General features: G+C 37.4%; 1 protein-coding gene across 1 annotated transcript in view; it reads left to right on the forward strand.

Moving 5' to 3' along the window:
• The window catches only part of EIF2AK2 (eukaryotic translation initiation factor 2-alpha kinase 2), a 33,289-nt gene extending 13,180 nt beyond the window's left edge, over positions 1–20,109 (forward strand). Inside the window, exons 8-16 of the mRNA XM_008589711.1 lie at positions 506–540; positions 1,802–1,864; positions 4,001–4,123; positions 7,282–7,440; positions 9,017–9,197; positions 12,631–12,759; positions 16,986–17,087; positions 18,033–18,086; positions 18,165–20,109. Coding sequence (XP_008587933.1) covers positions 506–540; positions 1,802–1,864; positions 4,001–4,123; positions 7,282–7,440; positions 9,017–9,197; positions 12,631–12,759; positions 16,986–17,087; positions 18,033–18,086; positions 18,165–18,287 — 969 coding nt within the window. The 3' untranslated portion in view covers positions 18,288–20,109. The remainder of the gene's footprint in view (positions 1–505; positions 541–1,801; positions 1,865–4,000; positions 4,124–7,281; positions 7,441–9,016; positions 9,198–12,630; positions 12,760–16,985; positions 17,088–18,032; positions 18,087–18,164) is intronic.
• The last annotated feature ends 310 nt before the right edge of the window (positions 20,110–20,419 follow it).

Below are 20,419 nucleotides of genomic sequence, written 5' to 3' on the forward strand. Positions count from 1 at the left end.
GGAAAAAAAAAAAAAAAAAAAAAAAAAAAAAAATCAGAAGTAAACAAAATAAAAACTAACCTTAAAAATTAGATAATTCTTATGGTGATGATTAGCGTTACAAAACTATTCTGTTTATAAAAAACTACAAATCAGTAAGAAAAAGACAAACAACTGAGTAGAAAAATGTACAAAGTACCTGAACAGACAGACAGTTCAGGGAAGAGATACCCAAGTGGGCAACAAACATGAAAAGATGCTTCACTTCACTAGGAATCAGGAAAATGCAAATCAAAACAATTAGATACCATTTCAAAGCCATCAGATTGGCAAATTTAAGTCTTACAAATAATAAGTTTTGGCACAGGGCTTGATGAGAGCACCAACACTGAAGAGTGTTAATCTTGTACACAAAGTTTACGCTAAGAAATGTGTACAACTACATGTATGGGAGGAAGGATAGCAAGAGAAAGCAAAATGATTGATATAGTGATCTGAACCTAATCCTCATTTTCTTTTGTTATAGAATGGTCTTGGAGACAATCAAAAGAAGGTTAAAAGGTGAGTCTCATTATATATTGAACATATTTTGAGCTGAAGTTTTATTTCAGACTTAGTTTATCAGCCTTATTTATTAAGTCTTCAGTATTTGTAGAGTATTGTACTCCTTATTTGAGTAGAATTTCAGAAGAAGCTGAAAACTTGAAATCTGCAAACAAATCATTTCAAATGTGTATATATGTGCAAATCTTTGCATATATGTGCACACTACACATAAAGCCCTGTGGGGATATTGCTAGAGTAATTAGTTAAGGGCATTATTTTGGATGAGGAAGTGGGCTTGGAGAGGTCTTTGCAAGAGAAGTGCAATTACTCTGCAGACAAGAAGGTAGGGTAAAAATATTGTAATAACTTGGGTTAAAAAAAGATCAAATGTAGTGTAAATTATGGTGAATTGGTTTCTTTAACTGAAGAGAAAAGCAAGGATGTAAACACAGTCAGAGATGAGGGTGAGAGGGCAGCAGGAGCCGTTATCTGAACAGGAGATAGATGTGTTAAGGAAAGATGACTCCTGATGTGGATGTTTGGATGGAGAGAAGTGAGGTCTACATATGAGATGATTAGGACTTCAGCCACGGTTGTTGCAGCTTTGGGGCAGAATGAGGAGAATCACGAGAAAGACTGTAAAGGAAGAGAGGACACAACTACAGGAATACTTACAGTGGCTGGTCGAGAGGGTAAAGAAGAGGTAAAGGAGAAAGGATGTGAAGATTGCTCCATTTTGGATGGGACACAGACAGGAATCATGGCATCCATGGTGCTTAGGGGGAAGATTAGTTTTACGTGGTGTTTGAACTTCCAGTTGCAGGTAGCTTATCCTGGTGAGCGGGAACAGCCAGGATTAACACGGGTGCAAGGCATGGTGCTTAGGGGGAAGATTAGTTTTACGTGGTGTTTGAAGTTCCAGTTGCAGGTAGCTTATCCTGGTGAGCGGGAACAGCCAGGATTAACACGGGTGCAAGGAGACGTACTTCCTGAGGTTTTGAATCTGGAGGAGGAAAAGGAAAGGCTGGTGGCACACCAACAGTGAATATTTTAAGTTGAAAAAAGGAACCAGGAAAGGGATGAAAAATAATTAGAGGACAGAGGAGAACTATGAGTGTATAATTTTATAAAGGAAAAGGTTAGCACTTGCTACCCTGTTATTCTAATAGTTGGCTTGAAATGTAAAAAGCATAGTGCCAGGTGTAAAACCTGGTCTAAATGAGTTGTACTTGATTTCAGTCTTATTTGAGTTTTACATTCTTCTCTTAATTTTTAGAAAATTGGCACCTAGATTTGACCCTCCTGAGTTAATAGAAAACAAGTATACTGTGGACTACAGGTAAGATGGAACTGTGAAATAGAATTTATTTAAAGATATGTTTATGCATTTGACAGAAAGCTTTTTAAGGGCCTGTTATAAGATTAAGTTATATTTCCACGTGATCAGTTTAATTGTTTTAGCACAATCAGGATCACAAAGGATCATTATCTCTTGGAGAAGTAAGCTTTAAACTAATGCAAATGGAATGTGGTAAATGTTGACCTCTGTGATGCTTAATGTGGATTTCTCTGACATCTTATGGAAATTTTAAGTATTGAAAGCAAATGCTCCTGTAAACCAGTGATTTTCCAAAAAAAAGTATTCCTGCGGGAATCAGAATACACCCACTTGAATCTGTTTTCTGTTTTCTAGCTCTATACCAGACTACACTTGAAAAAAGGGTTCCTCTGCCCTAGACAACATACTTGGGTTTAAATGAAATATCTGAATCAAAGGAGGCCTGTTTGCACAGGGGGACATTGAATATAAGTTTTTTTAAAAAATCAACACATATTTATTAAGAACCTAATATACACCTGGCACTGTGCTGGGCATTGGGTTTGATAGTAGGAACAGATAGAAACAGTTCCTCCTCTCATGGAGTTTTGTGGGGATGACCAACATTAAATAAACAATTATGTGAAAAGTCTGTAATTATAAAGTATGGTCAGAGCTCTGAAGGAAAAGCAATGGCATGGTGAGAAATGGAAACAGGAGGGGTGAGGCAAGGCTTCTCCGAGGTCACCTTTGTGGGGAGGTCTGAAGGGTGAGTTAGCACAGAGAGATGTGGAGACTCTGTGCTTGTAGTGTGGAAGGACGAGCCTGTGGGCAGATGAAGATGGAGAAGGTGATGTGAGTGTTTGAGAAGCAGACAGAAGGCATGTGCTTGGAGTGCAGTGAGCAAGAGCACAGTGCCATGAGATGCGGGTGGAGAGGCAGGCAGGGGCCATGTCATGGGGCACCTCATAGGCTGTTTAAGGGCTTTCTGGTTTTTTGCTGAATGCAAAGGTAGGCTACTGGAGGGTTTTGGCAATAGAGAGACATAATTGGACGAAGTTTTCATCACTCTGGTTGCTGTGTGGATTATGGATTGCAGCAGGGGCAGGAGAGGAAGTGGGGTGTCAGTAGCCTGATGGAAGTATAGGCTGGTGTGAAGATGTTGGAGAAGGAGAAAAGTGGGCAGATACCAGTGATATGTTTTGGAAGTAGAATNGAAATGGAAACAGGAGGGGTGAGGCAAGGCTTCTCCGAGGTCACCTTTGTGGGGAGGTCTGAAGGGTGAGTTAGCACAGAGAGATGTGGAGACTCTGTGCTTGTAGTGTGAAAGGACGAGCCTGTGGGCAGATGAAGATGGAGAAGGTGATGTGAGTGTTTGAGAAGCAGACAGAAGGCATGTGCTTGGAGTGCAGAGAGCAAGAGCACAGTGCCATGAGATGCGGGTGGAGAGGCAGGCAGGGGCCATGTCATGGGGCACCTCATAGGCTGTTTAAGGGCTTTCTGGTTTTTTGCTGAATGCAAAGGTAGGCTACTGGAGGGTTTTGGCAATAGAGAGACATAATTGGACGAAGTTTTCATCACTCTGGTTGCTGTGTGGATTATGGATTGCAGCAGGGGCAGGAGAGGAAGTGGGGTGTCAGTAGCCTGATGGAAGTATAGGCTGGTGTGAAGATGTTGGAGAAGGAGAAAAGTGGGCAGATACCAGTGATATGTTTTGGAAGTAGAATCAACAGGGCTTAATGATAGAATGTGGGGCCTGAGGGAGAGGAGAAAACCAGGTAGGTTATAAATGTAGGCGGGCTCAGACATATGCCTGTTTCTCTTATAATAGCTTGGTGGTAGCTGTGGAACACAGCATGGTGATTCTTTCTAAAGTTTTATACTTGGCAATAGGATTCTTTATCATGGCTTTTATACAGCAAGGAGATGACTGACTCTCAGGGCTGATCTGTTATGTTGGACTCTCCACGAGAGGAGGGTGGGGAAGGTCTGCCCTTTCTAAGTCAAGAGTTTCTGCAATGTGGACCTTTCTTATTTGGGAGAGTATCATGTTTGTTATACAGTCCATTTCACCAGTGACATTAAAGGGAAAGGGGATGGGGAGAAGGAAGGAGGCAAACACTGAACTTCAGAATAACTGTGGTATTTATCTTTAAGGTTTGCCAAAAATTTTGAAGAAATAAATCTAATTGGTAAAGGTGGGTTTGGCCAAGTTTTCAAAGCAAAACATCGAATTGATGGAAAGACTTACGTTATTAAACGTGTTAAATATAATAACAGGTAAGTAGCAAATGTTTATTTTTTTGAATGAGAAGTTGTGTTGAACCTGCACTATTCTTTTTCATGTTTCTCTCTTCTTTTTTAGTATATCATTTACTTCTTTCTGGTCCTCCTTAAACATTTCATTCTACCAAGGGGAGCTTGGCTTACTCTGAAATGATCTTGCTTTACTGTGGTTATTTCAGTAACAAACGGATATACCATTGATCATCCTTTTGAGGCTATCCTGAAAACTGAAGTTATGAAATCATTTGGTTTAAGGTGACCTTTGAGATTTTCTAGTTTAATTTCCATATTTTGCAGATGAGGAGACTGAGGTCCAAAGATGTGAACTGATTTGTGTAAGATAGAATCTAGTTTTAGCTAAGATAATTGTTCTGGTTGTCTGTTATTGCATAATTACACTGCTCCAAAATGCAGTGGCTTAAAAACATCAATTGATTGTTATCTGTTATGGTCCTGTGGATTATTGTGCTCATCTCACTTGAGGTCTTCCAGACATTTGCAGTCAGTAGTCATCTGAAAGCTTGTCTAGGCTGGGTATCCAAGCTGGCTAGCAGTTGATGCTGGCTGTGAGCTGGAAATTCAGCTGGAATTGTCAACCAGAACACCTCCACATGGCCTCTTTATGTGGCTGGGGCTTCTCACAACTTAGTGGCCAGATTTCAAGAAGTATTGCTCCCAGAACAAGTTGTCCAAGAGACCAGGAGGGAGTGGCAAGGCTTCTTTTGACCTAGTCTTGGAAGTTCTAGAATGTCAGTCCCACCAGATTATATTGGTTAAACAAGTCACTAAAGTTAGCTTGGATTCAAGGGGAGGGCAAATAGACTCTACCTCTTAATTTGAGGAGTGGATGTCTGTATGGGAAGGGAAGGAAATGATGACAGCTATCTTTGGACATAATCTACTGTGTAACACGATGGAGATTTAGAACTCATCCTTTGGAATGCCAATCCCCTGTGTTCCTACTATCACCCATTGTTTCCCTCCTACTGGATAGCTGAACTCCTACAGGAAGGAAAACATTCAGGAAGGAGGTCTCAAATCAAATGTTCACCAGTTCACCAATCTTGCTTCTTGTTGTCTGGCAATTGTTAATATGTGTAACTGGGCCAGACTGGTCCCTCAAGGACTACGGAAAAGAGATCTGGGCAAAGTGAAATTACATGAGCACAGGAAAGCTGGCATGGAGTCCTTGGTGCTCTTCATCTCAGACAAACAAACCTACTTCCTGTCCCATGAGCAATGCCTTGCATTTGAAATACCTTCATACCTACCCGGCATCCAAACAAGGCTTTTTCCTTCTTGTTTTATTTAACAGAAATGAGGTACTGTTCTTCCTTCCATTAGATAGCAGTTTTTGAAAAAATGGTAATAATATTGATGAAGGTACATATCTTGCACTTGGAAGGGCCAGCCCGTGGCTCACTTGGGAGAGTGTGGTGCTGATAACACCAAGGCCATGGGTTCGGATCCTTATATAGGGATGGCTGGTTAGCTCACTTGGGAGAACGTGGTGCTGACAACACCAAGTCAAGAGTTAAGATCCCCTTACCGGTCATCTTTAAAATACACACACACACACACACACACGCTCTCTCTCTCTCTCACACACACACACACACACACACACACACACACACACACACACACGCATACACACTTGAAAATATTAATCAAGAACCATAAAAATGTTCATATGATATGGGCCAGACAAAAAAAATTTTTTTAAATGTTTATATGCTTTGACCCAAGGATTTCCTGTCTAAGAACCTGTTCTAAGAATATTACCTAAATTATGACCATATAAAAGATATAAATCAGTGTCATATATAGCAGTGAAAATTAGAACAAACAAAATATCCAGCAATAAAGAATTGATTAAATGTTTATTTCTCTTCCCTAATCAATGGCTATTTTGCAGCCATTAAAAATGAGGGTTATATACTGAAATATTTACACATGAAATGATATGATGCTGGAAGTTGTTTCAGAATAATCCAGGGGAGAATGAGAAAGTAGGTAAGAGGATAAATGAAACAAGATTGGCCGGGAGTCAATAACTGTTTCATTTGGGTGAGGGCTATGTAGGGATTCATTATACTTATTTGCTCTATTTTTTATGTTTTTGAAACCTTACATTAAAAAGTTTATAAATGATGTTTATATAGATTGTGTTACAACAAGAAAAACTGTGAAGATAACATGGTATGTGAGAAAATAGGATAAAAATTATATACTATAACTACAAATATAAAAAAATGGGTATGAAGAAAGGCTATAAGAAATAATCCAAAATAATAACTGATTGTTTTAGGATGTTGAAGTATCAGTAATATACTTTTACAGATTCTATGACATACAGCTTTTTTAGCTAAAAAATAAAATTGTAAAATGTTTGCTTATCCTTCCTCATCTTTGAAATCTCAAATTTGTTTACTCCATTTAGCATGGAATTGTCTAAGCTCTTGACAACACATCCATATAAAGTTCCCACAGTATGCAGTGAAATCTCAGTTTCTCTGCATGAATTATCCTCTTTCTGTGTTTTTGCCACATATTGAAAATTCCAAATTAAGTTCTTCATGTTTTTTGGGTTACCTACCCTTGCTGCCCAAATGGGGTTTGCTTGTGAAATCCAAAGATTTTTTTTTTTTGTCCTTTTTGTGACCGGCCGCACCACGCTCAGCCAGTGAGTGCATCGCGCCGGCCATCCCTATATAGGATCCGAACCCGTGGCGGGAGCGCTACCGCGCTCCCAGCGCAGCACTCTCCCAAGTGCGCCATGGGCTTGGCCCGTGAAATCCAAAGATTTTAACGCAAGTCTAAACAAAACATAATGTATGATTTAGCTATAAAAAAATTGCATCACTAGCGTTTCAAAGACTACTACAAATGATTTTTAAATTGTCTGATATTTGGAGTTAAGTCACTGCTTTTTCTTTTATGTTGAGAGTGAGAACAGGTATGTTTTTTTCCTGTATGTTCCCTTTTTCCTTTTGAGTTCTCCTGGATTCCATTCTAAAATTCAGTGTGGGAACCATAGCAACTGTTTAATAAGGGAATGGAGACAGCCGTCTTCTTTAACTTGTGGTGTTTTGTGGTTATTATCAGGGATGTACACTGACACTTTCATGTTCCCTGTTCCTTTTAACTAGGAAGGTAGAGCGTGAAGTACAGGCATTGGCAAAACTTAATCACGTGAATATTGTTCATTACCACGCTTGTTGGGATGGAGTTGATTATGATCCTGAGTACAGTGATGATGATACTGAGAATAGTGATGCTAATCCTGAGAAGAGCAGAAATAAGTTAAGGTAACTAAAAAGAAATTCTCATAGCAATAATAAGATGGAAGAAAACTGTCATTTACAATGTGCAGGCCATTGGTTAAGGCCATTAATGATCATATTTAATAATCACAACCACCTCTAGTAGACACTGTTCTCTCTCCATTCTGCAAGTAGGGAGTCAATGAACAATCTTTTCCTTGCTCCTCTCCTTGCTCCAAGTTTGTTATTAAAACCTTTTCCATATCTTCAGCTGTTTTCAAAATCTCAGGTTAAGCTTTACTGATTCCATTGTTTAGTGTATGGCCTTGCTCATGTGCCCCGGCTCCAGTACAGGCTGTAAATGCAGCCTTGTGAAGCAAGTTTTAACATACAGATGCTGCATCTGGGGGCTCCCTCTTCAGCTGCCAACACTTTTCTGTCCTTCCTTTAGGCCTGTGATGGTGTGGCGCAGTCAAAGGGTTTCTTTGGAAAGCATCTACACAACTTGTAGTAAACTGAAGCTTAACTGAGACAAAATGTGAGAGAGGCAAGGTGGGGTGTCCCATCACAGCTCATGCTTTTAGTGTTATTTTCGCTGGATTGATGAGCACTGAAAATAACATTAAAACCTAAGGGATTTAAGGGCACCCCCACCTTGCATCTCTCACATTTTGTCTCAGTTAAGCCACTTCCAAAGGACTGGAGAGTCTAAAGAGATGGTATCTGCCTTTGAAAGTCACCCAGCCTTTCTTGGAGACAGTCCTCTCACTGAAGTCCTGAGGCCACTTGGGGACTATTCATTTATCATCTCCTGCCTCCAGTCCCATCTCCACCCCATGCTTTTGATAACTTTATCATTAATTTCAGGATTCAGCTTTCAGCAAATTCTTAGCTTCGTCTTCCTATTTTCTAGCCAACATATATACAAAGACTATAAATTAATATTGAAGCCAACTTAGTTCAGAAAAAAAAAGTAAAACATGATTAGCAAAATTAATCCTCTAATTTACAGCTCACAGCAATTTGTTGGCACCTCTGCTAGTGTACCTATCCTTGTACTACTGTTTTAGGTTTTTCCTTTACCTCTCTCCTATTAGACTATAAGCTCCATAACAGCAAGGATAGTGTCTTACTCATTTTCTCATCTCCAAGTTCCTGTTTTGTGCCTTTCACAAAATAGATGCTCAGTAGATCGATGGTGACTTAAAATGCTTAAAATTACTTTATATAGTAATGAAATTTGATTTTCTGCAACTCCATTGTACTAATACTTCTATTCCTATCCGTTGGCAAAGGCGATCAAGTATCTTCAGCATTAAACAACAGGCAGGTTCAAGCGTTCAGTACCAGCCAGCCACCAAAAAAAAAAAAAAAAAAAATAGGCAGGCTCATACTTTATAAATTAGCAAAACATATAAAGCTCTGGACATGTAGATACTTTCTATTTAAATAAAAAAGTGTTTATTATGTTTTGATTCACATTTATTTATTATATTTAGATTTCTGTTTTGAGATATGTTTGGGGGTTCTTAAGAAGATAAGGTATAATTTTTTAAAAAATTGATTCTTTATAAATTTATTTTTATTGCTACTCTTACCATACTGTGAATTTTATATCCAGACCAAAAACTCAGTGCCTTTTCATCCAAATGGAATTCTGTGATAAAGGGACATTGGAGCAATGGATTAATGAAAGAAGAGACAATAAACCAGAAAAAGCTTTGACTTTGGAATTGTTTGAGCAAATAACAACAGGAGTGGATTATATACATTCCAAGCAGTTAATTCATAGAGACCTTAAGGTAAGTGGACAATGTACTTTGTTAGTTGATAAATATAATTTAGTAATTTAAAAAATCTACCTTCTCTAGTTTTAAAATTGTGATTGATTCATAGTCATGAGAAAATAATATCTGATCCTCTGAGGTTATAATGGGTCATACCCCAATTGTAAGCACAAATAGATTTCATATACTGAATATTTCCATCCAAGTAATTATTGTGGCTGGTACAGCCAACTGGCTGCTCTGTCCCTGCCTCTGCTGCTACTCAGGCTTGTTTGAGAGGCAAGGGACTCTTTGTCGGCTTCGGCTGTGTCTTTGGGAACGTGCTTCTCTAATCTCTCAGTCATTACTCTTGAGGGCAGTCACAGCTACTGGGTCCAGAGTCTAGTATTTTCTTGGTTTAGATAATTCAGCCCAGTGATTGGAAAAGTGCAATGATTTAAAGCTTGGGGCATGTATCCTTTGGGAACGTGCTTCTCTAATCTCTCAGTCATTACTCTTGAGGGCAGTCACAGCTACTGGGTCCAGAGTCTAGTATTTTCTTAGTTTAGATAATTCAGCCCAGTGATTGGAAAAGTGCAATGATTTAAAGCTTGGGGCATGTATCATCCTTTAGTATTTTCATTTTCTTCTGGCTTTTGTAGTCTGGAAAAGCAATTTTCCCATTTTTCCTTCTCATCAAAATGAATGAAGAAGAGAGACAGAATGGCTTTTCACAGTCTCTCCTCCATACTTTATTCCCCGTGATTTGCCTTCTCCCCACCACTAACTAACCATGCTGAATCCTACCTGAGCCTTTGCTCTTGTACTGCTCTTGTGGAACACTCTCTGCCTGTCCCTTTGGTCCCAGTTCCTGTATTTATCCTTTCCTAATCACTCTGGATCTGCCTTTGCCTATTGTAGGCAGAGGATCCTATCTGGATCTTGGCTATCTGTTTACCCCACCTGTCTAAAACAGCCAGGAACGAAAAATGAAGTGAAAAAGTTCCTTGAAAAAAATCAGCACCCATAGTTGTTTGTTGAACCTATATAGGAATTACTGGCCCTTAAAAAGTATTGCTTCCTTGCTCTGTCCAGGGACTGGATGTCTGATGTTTTGGCGTTTGAGTCTGCCTGGTTCCAGTGTCTCTCTTTCATAGTATCTGAAGGTGTTCTTTGAAGTTGGGACATTATTGAGACTGTGTTCAAAAGGATAAATTTAGAGTGGCTATACCTTCACTTTGGAATAAATCATACATATAGTTAAATACGAAATTAAACACAATTATTTATATATGAGGGTACTTCCAAAAGTTCGTAGAAAAATATAATTAAAAGATAATATGAATCTTTCCATGAACTTTTTGAAGACCCCTCGAGCAATAATTTGCCAATAAATACAAAAGTTCAGGTATTAAGTTCCTGGCACTCCTTAGAGTGAATTAGTGAAATTCTGACTAGTGCCTACCTACTCTTCTGTCAACTCTCTCCTGTATCCCACACTGTCTGTGCCCTGTGCCCTGTGGGCTGATCTTTTCTTGTGTCTATTTGCAGAGAATGTTTGCTCTGGCTGCAGTTGCTCAAAGGTCATTCTTCAGTACTGAGTCTTCTTTCGTCTTCTGCAACTTTTCTGGCTCCCACTGCTACAGTTGCTGCTTTCTCTCATCTGAGAGGAGATGCAAAGGAAGGTGTACACTTTTCTGGTTGCTTCGCGAAGTACCAGCTGTGGTGGTTTTGCCAAAGAATGGTCTTTACCGACACAGCCCCTCTTATACAAAGTCCACCAGTGTTTACTGCTTCCTGTCGGAATCTTAAGAACTAGACCACAGGTGCTGATGAGGGACCATAAGGGTTTCTGGAGCGAGGGCTGACTACCTGAGGCTGCTTCTCCATAGAAGGTCCAGTCACCTAATAGGCCCAGGCTCTTTGGTCAGCCTTGGCCTGAGCATCAGCCCTTGCTCTGGTGCTTCCTATGTAAAGTTTGTATCCCTTTTTCATGCTGTACAGCCTTACATTTTGTCTAATCTTACCATAACTGGTCAGACAAAATGTGGCATTATTGTTTTTCTTTTTCTCTTTAATGAACTATAAAAAGCAATCTGATATTTTACTAGGTAGTCCCATCCAGCTTAGATATTTAGACAGCATCATAAATTCAACCTCCTGCTCTCAGAGTCAGGTGGTAGCCTTACACGGGACTAGCAGTTTCACTTGCAAACTCAACATGTTCCTACATCAAAACTTGAACATAGCATAAGAACATTTTCTCCCATACCCACTCAACACACATCTATAGCCTCTGTCTGTATTTTTGGCATTAGGTTCCAATCTAACTGTTAATTGAATTCTAATCTAACTGCTCATTTCTGCATGGCCTTTTCACACTGGCTTCTCTTTCGGCCTTCTCTGGGCTTATGGTCTCTTCCCTCTGAAATTCCTTTACTAGATTCTCTCATAAGTGTTATCTCTTAGGCTCTGTGTGTGGATAGCCCAACATTGTATCGAAAGTTTAGCCTTGTTAAGAATGGCAAAATATTAATTTCCTCATCAACAACCTTCCTGTTTTCATGGTCATTAGAATATTGGTCAGTAGTTTCTACAAAACTGTGGAAAAGGGATGACCACTCTGTTCGTCCTTTTCTTTCTTTCTTTTTTTTTCGCTTTTTTTTTTCCTTTGGTGGCTAGCCAGTAAGGAGATCTGAACCCTTGACCTTGGTGTTCTCAGCACCATGCTCTCCCAAGTGAGTTAACTAGCCAGCCCACTTTTTTTTTTTTTAATTTGCTTAAAGAATTGCATGGAAAAATATTTCAGTGCTAGTTATCAGTTTCCAGTTAACTTGGTATGTTTTCGAGGTGTAGGGTATATGTTTGTTAAGAAGTTGTCAGAGGCCTGGAGAAATTGACATAAAAGGTAGCCCCAGGAGAAATTCTGCTCAGGATGTTCTGCGGTATTATGGGGAATGGACTCATTCAGAGAATCTCAAAATTGGGAGTGGATCTTAAGGGTGTCAGCTTCAATCCCCATCAGATCCTGGACTCATATTCGTAACATTTCCTCAAGTGTATGTCCAGCCCCATCCTGGAATGGGGAACTCTCTAACTCTCATTCTTTGGCCCTATGATTAGTATATCAGGATATATTAAAGCAAATCTTTTGGTCATTTCCACCCTCTAGCCATGGATCCATCCACTTGAACCATGAAGAGTGAATTTACCTTTCACTTTGACAGCTTTTCAGGTATTTGAAGACAGCTATACCCAAAGCCATCTCTGTGGTCAGCTAAAAAGTCCTTACTTTCTTCTGTTGGTATTTTAAAAGACCTGAGATATTAAATTTTCTGATTTGGGCTACCTTGTGTAAGAGTAAAAGTCTTACAAGTAGATAAAAACAGCCATTGATAATATGACTCAGGCATGTGATAACAGTCTGTCAAATCGGGACATATAAATTAAATATTATTTTTTTCCACAGCCAAGTAATATATTTTTAGTAGATACAAAACACATAAAGATTGGAGACTTTGGACTTGTAACATCCCTTAACTATAGTGAAAAGCGGACAAGTAATAAAGGAACTTGGCAATACATGAGCCCAGAACAGGTAAAGCCCCTTTCCTTTCTGTCTATACTATACTTCTTTTATTTTTTTTATTTTTTTATTTATTTTTATTTTATTTTTTTTTGGTCTTTTGTCTTTTTCCGTGTCCGGCAACGGATTGCAACCCTCAGTGTTGCCCCCGTACCGGACCGGGGACCGGCAACGGGATCGCAACCCTCGGTGCCGCTCCCGTGCCTCGCTCAGCCAGTGAGCAGGAACCGGTCTGTATGTGGGATCCGAACCCTCAGGCGGGAGCGCCGCCGCACTTCCCAAGCGGCGCACTATCCAGTGCGCCACCGGGCCGGCCCTACTTCTTTTATTTTTAAAATTATAAAAATAGTAAACACTTATAAAATTAAAACAGAAGTGTATAGAATAAAAATTGAAAACTCCCCTTAACCTCCCTCTTCATTCCTACTCTTCTCATCAGAGTTTGTTCTTTATCCTTTTAGATCATTTTCTGTGAGTTATAACAGCAAGCAGGAATACACACACATGCATGCATGCAAACTTTTTTTGTATAGTATACTATAATATTATTTTGTGACTTGATTTTTTTCACTCAATGATATATCATAATCTTTCCATATCAGTACAAATAGATCTGCCACTTTTTTCTTGGTGGGGGGGAGGGTAGCCAGTACGGGGATCTCTACCCTTGACCCTGGTGTTATCAGCATTGCACTGTGACCAACTGAGCAAACCGGTCAGCCCTCTGCCACATTCTTTTTAACAGTTGTATTGTATTCCAAAGTACAGAGATACTACAATTGATCTATTTCCTTTTTGAAGGGTATTTATTTAGATTGTTTCCAATTTTGTACATTTACAGACATGTTATATGTCTTCCTCCTTATCTTTGGGTCCAAGAACAAATATTTCTATGATAATCTATGGCAGATTCCTTGAGGTGAAATGATTGAATGACAAGTACATCTCAAACTTGATAAATCCTGCCAAATTGTCATTCAAAATAAGTGATTCTAATAAAACTCTCCCACCAAAGTGTATGAGAAAGCTGCTTCCTCATACTTTCAATCAAACCAGGGTACTATAGTCTTCCGTTTGGGCCAGTGTGATAAATGAGGAGTATCTTGTTGTGTTAGTTTGCATTTTCCAGATTTTACTAAGACACACCATTTTTTCATTTATTTACCTAAATATTTTTTCTGCAAATTCTCTATTCCTATCCATCCTTTCTCCATTTTTCATGATTAAGTTTTTTTCCCTAATGTATTTGTAAGCAATCTTTACATATTTTGAGTATTGATTCTGTATCTGTTAACTATCTTGCAAAATTTTTCTCCTGGATTGTTACTGCTTGGTTTATGATTCCATTTGTGGCACAGAAACTTTTATTTATTTATTTATTTTAAAAATGTATTTATTTATTTAATAGTACACTTTTGTGGGGTACCATTTGTTGTTTCAATATATCCATATATTGTATAGTGATCCTATCAGAAATAGTTAGCATGTCTGTCACCTAAACATTTATCATTTCTTTGTGATTATAACATGCAAGATCCCCTTTTCTGGCTATCTTGAAATATACGAGACAATATTATTAGCTATTGTCACCCTAGAGCACCAGAACTTATTCTTCCCATTTAACTGTAACTGTGTAACTTTGTACCAGCTTACCAACCTCTCCCCAGTCCCACAGCCCCATTTCCCTTCCCGTCTTCTTGTAACCACTATTCTATTCTCTATTTGTTATAACATGCAAGATCCCCTTTTCTGGCTATCTTGAAATATACGAGACAATATTATTAGCTGTTGTCACCCTAGAGCACCAGAACTTATTCTTCCCATTTAACTGTAACTGTGTAACTTTGTACCAGCTTACCAACCTCTTCCCAGTCCCACAGCCCCATTTCCCTTCCCGTCTTCTTGTAACCACTATTCTATTCTCTATTTTCTCTTTTCCTTTTTTAATTTATATTTTCTTAATTGATCAATGATAAATGTATATAGTAATGGAGTTCTTCGGGAACATTTATACAGTGTGCGATGATCATATCCAGGTATTTAGTATATCCATCACCTCAAACATTTGCTACCTCTTCATATTGGGAACATTTAAAATCCTCTCAATTAACTGTAGTTTTACAGTAACTTGTTGATGACTGTAATTTCCCTGTATTGCTATAGAACACTAGATCTTCTTTTTCCTGTGTCTCTACAATTTTGTATACATTGACCACCCTCTCCCTACTCTTCCTCCCCTCTCCCCTTACTAGTCTCTAGTAACCACTATTCTCTCTACTTCTGTATGATCAACTTTTTTAGCTTCCACATATGAGTGAGAATATGTGGTATTTCTCTTTTGCACAAAAGCTTTTAAGTTGTCATATTTTTCAATACTTTTTTATGTAAGTATTTTAGATTATATTTTGTGTTTTTACTAATACTTTAGTCTAATTTGAATTAATTTTTGTATAGGTATGAGGAATGGATATAACTTGATTTTCCCCATGTGACTATACAATTGCTCCATTACCATGTATCATATAGTTCATGATCTTAAATATTATTTTAAGGAAAATTCATAGAGACAGAAAGTAAAACAGAGGTTACCTGGAAGGAGGGAGGAATGGGAAATTATTGTTTAATGGGGACAGTTTCTGTTTGGGATGATGAAAAGCTCTAGAAATAGATAGTAGTGATGGTTACATAACATTGTAAAGGTATTTATACCACTGAACTGTACATGTTAAAATGGTAAATTTTATGTTATGTATAGTTTACCACAATAAAAAATACTATTTTGTCATATATGAAATTCCCATGTACTCGTGGATCTGTTTCTGAACTGTTCTGTTCCATTGATTTACTTTATATTTTTCTCTTCAATATTATACTGTTTTAATTACTGTAGCATTCTAAAGTAGGCTTTAGTATTTGAGCAGCAGGACCTCCCATATTATTCTTCAATTTTAAACTGCTGTTAGCTATTCACATTTATGATTCCAAATGAACTCTAGAATCAGCTTGTCCTGTTCCATAACTGGTGTTGAGGTTTTGATAGCAATTGCGTTAAATTTGAGGATTCAGATGAGGAGATGAGGAGAACTGATATCTTCATGTATCTGAGACTTCTCCAGGAAATTGGTATATTTCTCCCACTTATTGAAGTCCTCCATCAGTTAGCTTTTGCCAGCCTGTGCTATGGTAACAGATGAGCCCCAGTTTCCTAGTGGAATACAAAACATTAAGGGTTTATTTTTTGTTCACATGACATGTTGGCAGCAGTTTTGAAAAAATTTTTTTTCTTTATGAAGATCGTTTATATTTTTATTTTTTTGCTGGCTGGTATGGGGATCAAACCCTGGACCTTGGTGTTCTCAGCACCACGCTCTAACCAACTGAGCTAATTCACCAGCTCTGTTTATATTTTTAAAGCTTTCCCCTGAATATGTTTAGTGTTTTACTGTTAAAATAGGATTCCTTGTATCTAATTGGTTATTAGTGAATTTATTGATTTTTTAAAATATATTTCTTTTTAATTGTGGTAAAATTTACCATTTTAACCATTTTTAAGTCTCTAGCTCAGTGGCGTTAAGTACATTCACACTGTTATGCTACCATTACTACCATACGTCCACAGAAATCTTTTCATTTTGCAAAACTGAAACTCTATACCCATTAAACAACTCCCCATTTCCGTCTCCCCACAGCCCCCAAAAGTGGAATTATGTAGTATTTGTCCTTTTGTGACCAGTTTATTTCATTTAGCATAATATCCATGTTGCAGCATCTGTCAGAATTTCCTTCTTTTTAAGGATCAATAATATTCCATTGTATGAACATACCACAATATGTTTGTTTATTTTCTTGTTGATGGACATCTGGATCATTTCTAGTTATAAAATATTGTGAATAAATATGTTATAAACATTTCCATGCAAGTCACTACTGGGCACTATTTTAACTGCTTTACCTGATATGTCTCATTTAACCCCACAATCAAACTCTGAGGTTAATACTATGATTATCCCATTTTATAGTTGAGATTATTCCCATGTCGATGGTTAATGTACACAGATGATTCAGCTATTCAGTGGTAGAAATTTGAACCTGGACAGTCAGACTCCAAAGATCCTTTTAACAAGCAGACGTTATTGAGTGATATAAGATATTTCGGTCAAATCATTTTTTTGGCTTCAGAATGCATGGATATTTATGTCAGATAAATAACAAAGAAAAATATATTTTGGTCTCTTCAGATTTGTTCACAAGAATATGGAAAGGAAGTGGATATCTATGCTTTGGGGCTAATTCTTGCTGAACTTCTTCACATATGTCCCACCGTTTCAGAAAGAAAGAAGGTAAATAATCTCAAATGAAATATGAATTTTCTCTCTTTCAAGTTTTGGCAACCATTTTGTTAAAGACCAAAAACTTTGATCATCTTTGGAAGGTGTGTGCACCTCCTAAGACCCCTATTGGAGTCACTCAGTAAAATTTTGATCGACGGCTTTGCATAAGACAGTATGCTAAGTTATAAAAATGAACAAGATTTTTTCTCAAGACACTTATTTTCTAAAAGGGAAGAGAATGTAAAAGAATGCTGTAAGTGTTTTCGGAGAAGGCATAAAGTGTGTGGAAGCAGCTAGGAGGGAGATCTCTCCAGCTATTGGGATTTAAGTTTTATGGAGACATGTAAGCTGGGCTCTGAAAGATCAGTTGGCTTCTAATAGTCCAAAATAGAAAGAAGGTGATACCAGCATGGAGATGGTAGAATGTGTTGTAGATTTTAGAACAGCAGGCAGTCGTTTTATTGGGGTATATAAGTTACAAGGAAGAGGCAGCTTATGGGACTGGAAAGACAGGCTGGGGCTCAACTGAGGAAAAGAATATGGAGTTTCTTGTGTAGGCAGTGGGGAGCCACTAAAGGCAGTAAGCAATTGGATATAATCCTCTGAAGCTCAGGAAAGGGAACTCACCTGGAATTGACAGCATTATACTCTGTAGAATAGGGGTAATGGAAGTACCTATCACAATGGGTTCCAAAAAGGATGAAGGGAGATAATGAATATGATGCACTCAACCCTTCAACACATCATAATTTTAAGGATGGTTGTTAGATTAGGGGTAGGGTGAGGGAGAGGGAATCCTGCTTGCTTCTTGGCTAAGGAGACTTTCCCAAGGATCTAGAAATATTCTAGATGTAGGGTATTTTCTTCCTTTAGTTCTTTCTAAGCTTGTTTTTCCTCCCAAATAAATAATTTTCTAATAAGTATATATATATATATATATATGTTTTATTTCAGATCTTCGATGATCTAAGGAAAGGCATCTTCTCAAATCTGTTTGATAAAAAAGAAGTAAGCACTTGAAAATAATCAGAATTTTATTTATTTCAATGTTTTATTTCTTAGTAATGATTCTTACTCTCTCTACAGGAAGCTCTTATACAGAAATTACTTTCAGAAAATCCCAAGGAACGACCTAACACATCTAAGATACTGAAGACCTTAACTGAGTGGAAGAATGTTTTAGGGATAAAGCAACGAAACACGTATTAGGGCCCTTCTGAAGAAGTATCCTGCTTCTGATATATGATTTTCCTTTAATTATCTAAAGTCTGCTAGGAAATATCAATAGGTATTTACCTTTTATTTTGATATTTTTCCCCTTAATTTTTTACTACATTTGTAGAAATGTTATCATCTTTTTTTTACTTCAAGAACCTTCTTACATTTGACTTAGTCCTGGCTCATCTCTTTATTCTGAAGATGGCAAAAAGCTCTCAAATCATCTTCTTTATACCAATTGTTGAGTTCACTAATGTTTGCTCCACAGTTATTCTTTTTATCTTAAATACATTTTTGTGTCTATTATTAACACATACTTTAACGAAAAGATAACTGTGCTGTAGGGCAATAACTAAGAACAAAAAATAGTCTATCTGAAGGGGCGAGATGAGATCACTTTCTACTGAGCAGAGGGCTTAGAAGTGACATTCCAGGGAGCCTTATAAGAACATGAGGGATTTTGATGAGTAGAGAGATCACCCAGGTAATCTGGGCAAGGGGGATGGCATGAGTTCTGGAAAAGATGTATTTGAGGAACATTGGGTATGCTTGTTTGTTGCCCTTAATTGCTGTAGGGAATGCTGTAAAATAGTTTGGATTGCATCTTAGAAGACCCTGAAGGTTAGTGTAAACTTTACAGCAATGAACTACCATTCTGAAACTGCCACATAATTTTATAATTTTAAAAATTAGCCTAATTTAGGCTAAGTAGAAAATGAGTAAACTCACAGCAAAAGGGAATACTTTTATAAAGGCCGATAGCTATTTTTTTAACAAGTGTTCAGGAAAAGCATTTTCAACTCCCTCTGCAGTACTTAAGGCAAGGTTCATCAATGGATGCTAAAACTTGGATAAAAAGGTGTCGGGGAACAGGATCTTCACAAGGGTTTAAATATAATCTCACAGATGATGTATCATGTATAAAGGAGAAATGTACTATGATGGTAGAGATCTGTGGTCACCACAATAACCAGGTGATTCAATTTCCCATTGCCCAAGGTGGAACAACCTAAAATTATACTCCTCCTGATGTGATATAAGAATTATACAATATCACATATTTAGTTTTCCTGCCCAAAGTGTTTAACTGGAATTCGATAATAAGGAAATTATTAGACAAATCCTGAATGTAGTCATTCTAATTAAGGTAATTGATTTGGGCTTCTCAAAAAAGTCAATGTTATGAAAAAAAGTGGGTAACTATTCTAGATAAGAGATTTCAGAGATGTAATGACCAAATGCAATACTTGAATCTTTATTGTGTTCTGGATATTTAAAAAGAAAAAACCCCAGCAAACAGCTATTAAAGACATTTTTGGGACATTTGAGAACATTTGAATAGATATTAGATGACAACATAGAATAATTGTTAATTTTCTCAGGTGTAATAATAGTATTGTGGTCATGCAGAAAATATTTTAATCTTAGGCAATGCATGCAGAAATATTTAGGGGTAAGATGTCATGATGTCTGCAAATTTTAAATGTTCAGCAAAAACCAATGTGTGTGTGTACATGAATATATACATATATATATAGAGAGAGAACACAAATGTAAAATGTTAACCATTGAACAATTGGTAAATCTAGGTGAGGGTATATAGTTGTTTATTTTATTATTCTTTGAACTTTTCTGTAGGTTTGAAAATTTTCTGGGTGGAGAGTAATCTTTAAAAAAACTATGATGATCTGGTTTTGATGAATGAGACTAAGAAAAACTAAATAATGTGGCCAGTTAGAGAAACTGTAGCCTTATTTTTACCTTCTCTCATTTTATTATTTCTACTCTTATGAAATAAATATAGCATCTTTAAGCAGCTTTTATTTGTGAGTATATATTTTCTCAGCCTCAAAAATAGAGTAAATGAGACATAGTCTCTTAATCAGAAGAGGAGAGGGGCAAGAGCCACATACTTTATTTGCTAATTAAAATGCACACACATGCAGAAATTTTGAAAGAACCATTTTGATCTATTTGCTTCACTAGAAACAGACACTGTAGGGAATTTTTATCACTAAGCATACATTTATATTGAATATACACATATTAACATAGATACATATACATAACACACACGTGCACACTTAGCACATTTTTTATGCTAAATATATCTAGCATATATA

Source organism: Galeopterus variegatus, unplaced genomic scaffold, assembly GCF_000696425.1.
Source record: "Galeopterus variegatus unplaced genomic scaffold, G_variegatus-3.0.2 Scaffold5601, whole genome shotgun sequence".
In the NCBI taxonomy this organism is placed as follows: domain Eukaryota; kingdom Metazoa; phylum Chordata; class Mammalia; order Dermoptera; family Cynocephalidae; genus Galeopterus; species Galeopterus variegatus.